Below are 9,766 nucleotides of genomic sequence, written 5' to 3'. Positions count from 1 at the left end.
CATTGTGAAAAACTTCGTGCACAACATCCGCGGTGACGTCGTCGTCATACCGCGAGACAAGTGGAGCCTCAAAGATGATGCCGTACCCCGCTTGTTTCCAAACTGCCCGAAATATCTTTCGAAGCCTTTGCGGAAACGCAAAGCTCCTGCTGTGAGGTCACCTCTCCAACCGAAGCGTCGGAATGTTCAGGACGACGCCGAACATGAAAACACAGCGCCGAACACCTTCGACTATGGGGAGAGAGACGGCTCTGTGGCAGGCAGCGTCGCACTCAATAGCACCCAGTCCTTGTTCGAGGAGCTATCGACAATGGCGCAAGAGGGACGGCGGCTGCAAGGCTGGTCGACTGAACTCGTTGGTTCTATTGTCGTGCTCTACAAACTCGAGGTAGAAAACGCAGTCCCCCGAGTCGGCAAGGCAGTGACGTTGTCAAACGACCTTTCTCTGTCAGTCAGTGCGAATGGGCGTCTTGTACAACCAACTGCCTACACAGAATGCTCGCACCTGGAGGTTAAGTCATTAAGTGACCTAACATGCTTGCTGACCTATGTGGAAAAGCTAAAGCCATGTCAGGGCTTTCCTGCCAAGCTTTACCCACAAATATCGTCTTCGTCCGTAGCAAGTAAAGATGGTGAGACTTGGCGACGCAAAACATGCACCACACTGAGCTTGGATGCCACCTGCACAGAATGCAAAACGTTGGGTAGACTGTTTTTGATGCGCACGAAGAACTGCCAAGTGCGCAAACCCAGACCCAAGAGTAAGTGCATTAAAACGCTGCGCCGTAAAGTGATCCGAGCCACGCTCAAGAGAGAGAGGCTAAGCAAAGAGCTGGCTTCTATGAAAAAGCAACTTTGTAACGTGACTGAAGCTAAAATCGAAAGTGTGCTTCATGTTCTCCCTGCAAAGCAGCAACTGGCTTTCAAAACGGCTGTAATGGCAGCAAAGGCAAAAATGAAAAACGGAAGGCGTTATGACGACGAATGGCTGATGACATGCCTGTTGTTGCAAATTTCCAGCCCAAAAGCTTACACCTTGATATCAGACATGCAGCTGTTGCCCCTTCCCACTAAAGCCCGCTTGCGTCAAATAATCAGTGGCATCCCATGCAAATACGGGTACAATGAAGTTGCGCTAAGTACAATTAAGGCGCACTTCCAGGGTAAGAGTCACATCAGAAGGTGCGGCGTTCTGCTTCTGGACGAGATCAAACTAAAGCAGTCGGTTGCATTCAACAAGGCGTCATGCAAAATTGACGGCTTCGTCGACTATGGTGACGTAACATCCACAGCCACTGATCAGCTTGCTGATCATGGCCTAGTCCTCATGTTTGTGCCGCTGTTTGAGGACTGGGTGCAGCCCATAGCAAGCTTTGCGACGAAAGGAGCAGCCCCTGGGAAGGTGCTTTCGGAACTCGTGCTGAGTGCTGTGCTTGAACTGCACAAAAGCAACGCCTCTGTGCTTGCTATAATAAGTGATGGAGCCGGGAACAACCGCTCAATGTGGACCCAGCTCGGTATATCGGGCAAGCTCGACTCGGCATGCCATCACATCGAGCATCCTTGGGAACCTTCACAGAGGATTTATTTCATTTGTGATGTGCCGCACATAATCAAGTGCATCAGAAATCATCTGAAGAAACATACTTATGGATTGGTAAGAAAAAAGGCGCAAATGTTTGGAGTTAGATTTTAATCGCTCACTTTTTTACTTCCAGGCAGGTGATCATAAGATCAACTTTGGTCACTATGTTACACTGTTCGAAACAGAAAAGGACAAACACCTAAGAGTCGTGCCAAAACTGACGCGAGCCCATGTTGCACCTGATAACCTTCAGAAGATGAGTGTCAGGCTTGCCACCCAGGTATTTTGACTGCTATAGTCTGTGTGTTACTCGTTACGCGTTGTTTGTTTTCATTAATCTCCACACCGAATGCACTTTTTTAACAGCTGTTCAGCCGTAGCACAGCAGTTGGCCTCAAGCTGTACAGAGAAGCGAAGGTGCCAGGCATGGAAGACTCCGAAGGCACAGAAACATTCACCAGGATGGTGAATGACCTTTTTGATGCCTTAAACATCAAGCTACCATCGAGAGGAGTGAGGCGCCACTCGAAAGAAATACAGGTGACTGCTGGACCCCTTTTCATTTCGATTGAGCCTAGTACGTTCTTGAGCACTCACTTTGTTCAGCATGTTAACATCATGACACTAATATTTTCAGCTCCTAAAAGACTTCCTGGAAATGCTCAACACGACAGAGCGAAATGCAGTCAAAAAGAATCTGAAGCTTTTTGCATCACAGCAAACAACAGAGTCTTTACGAGTGACTTTGCTTTCCACCATAGACGTCATTGCATTTTTGCTGGCTCAAGGTGCCAACTATGTCCTTACAGCAAAGTTAAATCAGGACCCTTTGGAGGTAAGCATGCTGTTCTTGTTTTTGCTTGGTGCATTTTGTTAGCACATTTCAGTGCAGTTCAAAGGCATGTCTTTTTCAGCGACACTTCGGACTGGCGCGGTCATTTGGAGGTGACGAGTCTCATCCGACTGTTGTCAACTTCAGTCAGATATTCCGCCTCCTCAGCCTCTACACACCGATAAAGACAGCTTTGCGTGGCAGTGTGCAAGGCACACCCTGTTCTGTGCTCGTTAGTGTAACTGACACACTTAAGATAACGAAGGACGCCCACCAAGAAGAGAAAGTCCGCCTGCATGACATAGTGGAAGCCAAAATGATGGAAATCACAACTGCTTCTGCTGACACATCTGAGCAAGGGCCAAGCGACCACGCCTATTTCAAGGGTGAGGTAGAGGACAGCGTTGTGTACTACCTGTGTGGCTATGTCATACACAAGTTCACCAAGCATGCATCATGCCATCTCTGCATAGAAGACATCAGCTCCGCCACACCTGTGCTTGCTTCTGACAGCTACTTAACCGACTACAGGAGCTTCAAGCAAGGCAGTTTAAAGCATCCAACACAGAAGATGTTGACGTTTTTTAAAATAGTCAACAAAGTAGTTTCAGCTTGTCTGGACAAGGAAGATCTCTGCGGGGACATATTTTGGAAAGTGTTGGAAGAGTTGGAGAAGCACCACCTTTCTCGACTTGGCTGTGACCAGCACAATGCAGCATTCACGTGCCAACTGTTGAACTTTTTCGTCACCACCCGCATGCATTTCTTCTCGCGGGATGTGAACCGCCGTCTGGGAAGCAGCCAAAAAGTGGCAATAGCGAACAAAAAGGCCCGCCTTCTGTGAGTAATCACGCAGCAGCCGGATAAGGTTGTTTGTGTTCTCTGAATGTGTGAAGTACTCATGCAGGTGCATTGTTGTTTTGTGTTTTTAAGTGTGTGCTGGTGCGTTACTTTTGTTCTTTGAATGTGTGAAGCACTCATGCTTGTGCGTAAAATAAATGTTTGTCAGGGCGTACATACATTTCCTCGGCGTTCGCTGCTAAGCTAGGAGCCGGGCGGGCTGCAGCAAAGGTAAGTGCGAGCGCTTTGAGTCGTCGTCGTCTTTCTCTTGTACTCGCCGGTAGTTCGCGCTTTCAAGAAGCAACTTGTTGCACCAACTGCCACAAGCAACCACGCCTGCGAGTGATGGTGTGCGAAAATAATCTAGCTGTTTCGAACCAACGTGCTGACGCACGCTCGGGATACGCGCTGCTTTCTTTATCGAAAGTTCGCGAGCAATACCAGCCGCCCAGTCGGCCTTTTCCGGTTTTCTGGAAAATAGGAGGCAACGTGCCTCAAATAGAAGGAAAATTTTAGCCGAAAAAGCATACAGAACCTATGAACAGCATCCGCAACTGCGCTGAACTGCAGGGGAACGTTGCCTGTTCAGCTACGCGCCGACCCGCTCGATCGGGCCGACCGTGGCGCGAGCGCCCCTGGCGGCAGTAAACGGAGCGGGGTCAAGTTTGTGGGGCGGTCCGGGCGGAGTTTGACAACTGGAAAAGTATCTAGTAACGTTGGTTGCTGCGGCAAAGTGCCAAACATTTGAAGCGGTCGAGCAAACGCCGCTCGTGCGGCGCGTGCGGCGTAGAGGGGCCGGACCTGCGGCCAATGGGAAAACAGCTCGGCACCACTTGCACGCTTGGAAACCAGATGGCGTTGCTTGTATGAGCGCGACAAAAGCGAGGGTACACCAAAACATTTGTCTTTTCTGCTGTGTGTGCGTATATTGATAAAGAATTTGCGATTATTATATAAAACCGCAATTAAACTTATATTTACCGCAAACCAGGCAGAAATAACTTGCCAAGAAAGTAAAATAAAACCACCCTTGTTAAAATCACAACAACCTTTGCTGGTGGCAAACTTAATTCAGTCTGCAAACAAGGCGCATCTGAAATGCGAAAATCGCGGCGTTCGCAGGCCCCATGTAGACGACAATTCCAGGCATTGCGAACTTCGCAAGTGCGAATGTTCGTTCCAGCGGATTCACAGGCGAAATTCGCTCCATGTAGTACGGGCTAAAGGCGGGTCCGCAGCCATTGACGCGTGCCTAGGCGCAGGAATGTAGCAAGCGCCGAACGGAAGTCGAGCGTCACGATGTCACATGGCTATTCCCAGTGTTTCCAGCTGCTTTGAAGGAAGCAGAGAGGGAGGAGGAGTCGATCGGCAAGTGGGGAGAGGTGCATTTAATTGCTTCTGGCGCAGCTAATACTGAATGTAGATCAATAATTCCAACGGCATTGCATCGCTATAGTGGTGCTACGCGACAATACAGGCCTTTTTTAACTTTTACAGAAGGCTTTTCTGGGTCCCTTTAATGAGCTCCAAGGCAAAAAATTCCAAAGCTGGGGCCGGCATGGGTGCTCTTCGCCTGAAGCCAGGAACAGTGGTTGTGATTTTCATGGGAGGGAACATCCACGGTGCGTGAAGAAAAGGGGCTGGAGCCTGGAAATGTGAAGGGGTGCTGCTCCTGCGCCCTGGACGCCCACGCTGTCTAGTTACAATGCGGAGTTGCGTTCGACATAGCTCCAGTGCCTGCAGAGTAGGAAACGGAAGACGTCTACCTTCTGTCATGGTTCCCGCAGTCGATGTGGTCTTCAGAACCCCAAGACAGATTCGTAGTATTTTGGCCTGTAGGCCTTCTAGCCCTCTAAAGTTCCCTTGGAGAGTGGGGTCAGTGCTGGGAGGCTGTAGCGGAGGAAGCCTTCGCAGAGACCGTCATATAGCCTTAAAAGAGAGCTGCCACTGCATCCACCAGCGCAGTTGGAGAGCATACCAATAACATGCGCAAATGATGTGAGCTTCTCTTTTAAGCTGCGAACGTGTGGTGTCCATGTCAGATGACGGTCAAAAGTGACACCAAGGAATTTGTGATGATGGACATATGGTATTGGTACGCCAGCGGCCATTAAATGGTACTTGGATACATCCCGTTTAGTGAAGGCCATTGCGGCGCACTTGGCGGGTGATATCTTGAGGCCGCGTATCGCGACAAACTTTGCAACCGAGGTAATAGCACGCAATAGTCTCGCTCGAATCACACGCCAGTTGTGGCCTGAGAACCAAATGCATACATCGTCTGCGTACATTGAGATTTTCACCGATTGCGGCAGACATCTCTCAAGACCGACCAAGGAGAGGTTGAAAAGAGTTGGGCTCAGGACGCCGCCCTGGGGGTAACAGCGGGTAACATTGTGTGATGACGTATCACCATCTGCTACACGCATGTAGATGCTTCTGCCGGAGAGGTACTCACAGATCCAATCGTACATACGTCCCGAAATACCTGCGGACCTCATAGCTGTGCAGATAGCTCCATGGAGCACGCAGTCATAAGCCGATTTTATGTCAATGAAGACTGCGATGGTTAATTGCCGTCGAGCCTTTGCCTCCTTAACATGTGTTGCAAGGGCAATCACGTTATCGATGCTGCTCCAACCCTTGCGGAAGCCTGACATCTGCGACGGATATATACAAGCCTGACATCTGCGACGGATGGATCCCAGTCCAAGCGCTGCAGTACCATCTTCTCCATCAGTTTACCAATGCAGCTGAGGAGCGCAATTGGCCGATACGAGTCAATGTGCGTAGGCACCTTGCCAGGCTTTAAGACTGGTACAATGCGGGCGCGCTTCCACTCTGGCTCAAGGTGGCCGGTTTCCCAAGAATGGTTAAACACTGAGAGAAGCCACCGCTTCGCATTAGCACCAATATGACTCAGAACCACGTAGCTAATGCCGCCAGGACCTGGGGAAGAAGCTTTCTGAACTGAGTCCAGGCCGGCCTCGAGTTCCGCTACACAAAAGGGTGTGTTCAGGTAAGATGTGTTCGCGATGGGGCGCTCATTGTTCCTACGGTGCTTGTAGGAAGTGACCCTTGCGTGGCAGTGATTTTGGCACAGAAAGCTTCAGCTACATTCAGGTCAGTTGTCTTCATTCTCGAGGAAATTGAGGTGAAGGTATGTAACTGAGCCTGTGGTGCCCGAAGGCCATGAACTAGACTCCATATCCTCGTGAGGGGCTTCCTGGGGTCTAATTTGGAGCAAAACGACATCCATTCACGCTTGGCGAGCTTTTCGAAATGTCTCTGAATGAGCTTTTGCGTTCGTCTGGGCACTCGTACGTCTTCGATCGCTAAGATTTTCCGCGCACGTCTTTCCGCCCTTCTACGGATCGCCTGAAGATTGTCATGTTCAGCGTGAGCCACAGTATACTCCTTTGGAAGCCTGCCGGCTTTGCTGCACAACCTCCGGGTTTTCGTGATGCTATCGATAGCGTCGTCGTAGGACGAGAAAGTGCCAGCGCTCTCTTGTATTGCGGTGGTGAAACCTTTCCAGTTCACAAATTGAACTGCACGTTTACGACGACCAGCAGGAAAGCCACTCAGAGTGATATACGTTGGTATTGGTCGCTTCCGTGAGGCTCAATGTCGGCATACCATCTTGTGGTCGTCAGCAACGCTGCGGAAACCATGGTGACGTCAAGGGCGCTCGACATCCGTCCACGATGATATGTTGGGTTCCTGGTGAAAACTACACAAAAACCAAGGCGGTCAGCAATGTCCAAAAGGCGACGTCTTTTAGCCGTGGTTTTTTTGCTGCCCCACGAAGGATGAAATCTCCTGTAAGGATGTGTGGAGGTGGTGTAGTGCGAATATTGTCTTCCCGGCGAGTGGAGTTCAGTGATGCGTTTGAAGGGATGTACGCAGCGATAACGGTGAAAGAGATGCCAGCATGTCGCACTGTGGCGGCTGTGAATTCATCCGATGCGTCAGGTGGCAGGTTGTGTTAGAGTAGGGTAGGGTCGTTACGCACCCCTAGTAAAACCCTCGTCTTTGCATGCGTCAGGTGGCAGGTTGTGTTCGAGTAGGGTAGGGTCGTTACGCACCCCTAGTAAAACCCTCGTCTTTGCTGCTCCAGTGGATGAGCGCAGATGCACGTATCCCTATAATCGTACATATGTGGTTAGTCGGGACTCCGATATGGCGATAACCGGAAACTGATATTTTTGAACAAAGCGGCGGAAATCCGGAAGCCGCTGTCAAAGTCCACGCGCGTTCCATTGGAAGATTGTTGCTTTTTCCCGAATTTGATGCACTAAGGGGGCCCGTATCATAGTCGTTGCCGCTACAGCCATTGTGTGAGGAGAGGGGAGATGAAATCGAGAATCGCCAACACGGCTTTCGGCTACTGTTGAGGAACGAGGGCTGAGAATCAAGCGCAGAGCCTCCACGAGAGTAGGGATTCAAGAAGCGAGGCATCCGGAGCTGCTCCCGGCTGACGATCCTCGCTGTCCTTTCAGTGTGGCACGAGAGTTGGTTCTAGTTGACCGAGCAGTGGGCGTCGTAGCCTGTGTTGATGATGGGGAATTCGTTGGCTTAGATTCCGGCGCTTTACGAGAAGCTGGTAGAGGGACACCTCTTCGATCCGAAGGAGGGAAATGTGCAGGGTCCGGAGGGGTAGTGCCTGTTCGATCCGGAAGAGGGGCACCGACTGATTTCGGAGCGGGAACGCCCGCTGTTTCTGGAAGAATTCTAACTGCAGATGCAGTCGCCTCGAGGGTTGCGGTTGTTTTGGATTTTTGTGGTTCCTTGCAATGAAGGGAGGGTATAGCGCCGGGAAGTCTTTATCGACGTCCATGGAGAAGTGTTTGTCTCCCTTCTGCGCACACTTCCTTGAAGCTTTTTTGCGTCCAGTGATGAGCTGCTCTTCTACGGCAGCTTTGGCAGACTTATAGTCAGTTTTATGAGTGGTCTTGTATTTGCATATTGTTTGTTCATCATGGCGGGACGAGCACTTCCCAGACGTCGCTTCGTGTACTTTCCCGCAGTTAGCGCAATGAAGGTTCTCGGCTTCGCACGTGGCATGGTCGTGGCTGCCACCACATCGAGTGCAGCGCGTTGTAAGCTTACACACGCCTGCTACATGGCCGAAGCGAAGACACTTAGAGCACTGCCGTGGTGTTTTAACATAGGCATACACACGGTAGCGTGTGTAGCGGGCCGATTCTGTAGCAAAGACTATTTGCACGCTTTCGGGTGATTTGCCCAGTCTGCGGAACGATTTGACTGGCATTCGTGGACGCAAAGCCTCGAGAATCTCAGGGTCTGAGATGACCGTAGGTACACCCCGAATTACGCCGATACCGCATTTGCTTGGGCGTGGTTCGTACGCCGTCACCGGAATCCCCGCAACGCTTGAAATTTTCAGCAAGCGCTCCGTTGCATCGGCATTACGTGTGTCGATGGCCATGAGGTTGAGCCTGTAGTTATGACGCACTTGCAGCACGCCATCGGGAGGCAGAGATTCTAAACCCTCCTTGACGGATGTTGGGTTGAACCAAGTGATGATTTTTGAGGAATCGGTGGGCTTTACAATTACCACAAGCCCGTATCTCGAGGGGTTCTTTACAGCTGCGTGCACGTCCAAGGCTTTGTAGAGACTCTTTGATCACCGATGGCGCTTGTGAGCTTGCACATTCTGAAATGGTTCTGGAGTTTCGGAGGGATTGCTGGCCTTATCAGCGCATATCCCGGTGCCAGTGGAGGAGCCATCAGAAATGTCAGAGATGTCCGAGATATCACTCTGGCTCTCTGGCAGAGGTTGCTCAGATGGGGAAAACTCCCGGCTTAATTGGCCTGGAGTTATAGAGGGTCCTAGAGAAGCTTCGAGAGAGCCAGGCGGCTCGCGGGAAGCCGCCAGCAACGAGGAAGGAGGCGCTGCCGGCTGGATGGCCAGGCTTGATCAGGTGGCGGACTTTGAAGCGACCCCGGCAGCGGCGCACCGGGTTCTGCCCTTGCCGCAGGGAGAATTTCTGTAGCTCAGTGCAGCAGATTACCAGATTTTAACTTTAGGATAGCTATAAAGGACGTACAATGACAGAGAGAAGCGATTCAGCTAGCCGAGCGATCTGATCTTCGTTCTGGGAAAAGGAACCGAGGTACTTTCTTGCGGGAATGAGCAAGGTGTGACATAGAGTACGGCTTGTAGATGCACTTGTGTGTTCCCTTTCGCGTACTGTCCAGATCAGTTGTTTATGTGTCGAATAAGCTAAACCTGGCTGTGAAGCGCTTGCTTTAGTATACTATCAAAGTGCACAACGGCTACGCTTGCTATAGTAACTGACATTAAAGGCAGACAAACCACGAATCACACGACGTAGCAAGAGGAGAAGCATAAAAGAAGTGAAGAAATGAAGAAGCGAAACGAAAAAGTGAAGAAAGCGGGGAAAACATGGCGGCGCATCTGCTCGCCTCGCTGCAAATGTCGTCTTTAGTCTTTTGCCGCCCCTGCCACGTAACTGCCTCTC

At 50.7% G+C, this 9,766-nt stretch overlaps 1 protein-coding gene across 1 annotated transcript; it reads left to right on the top strand.

Annotated features, from left to right (window-relative positions):
• Positions 1-948: 948 nt before the first annotated feature.
• On the top strand, positions 949-3,356 carry LOC144170871 (uncharacterized). Its single transcript, XM_077700902.1, has 3 exons — positions 949-2,125; positions 2,223-2,420; positions 2,500-3,356. Exons 1-3 carry the CDS (start codon positions 2,012-2,014, stop codon positions 3,259-3,261), a joined length of 1,074 nt encoding a protein of 357 aa, XP_077557028.1. The 5' UTR covers positions 949-2,011; the 3' UTR covers positions 3,262-3,356.
• Positions 3,357-9,766: the final 6,410 nt, after the last annotated feature.

The sequence above is a fragment of the Haemaphysalis longicornis genome, unplaced genomic scaffold (genome assembly GCF_048455015.1).
Source record: "Haemaphysalis longicornis isolate Haplotype H1 unplaced genomic scaffold, Haemaphysalis longicornis Haplotype H1 scaffold_1, whole genome shotgun sequence".
Lineage (NCBI taxonomy): Eukaryota > Metazoa > Arthropoda > Arachnida > Ixodida > Ixodidae > Haemaphysalis > Haemaphysalis longicornis.
This window is presented reverse-complemented; position numbering and strand designations above follow the sequence as displayed.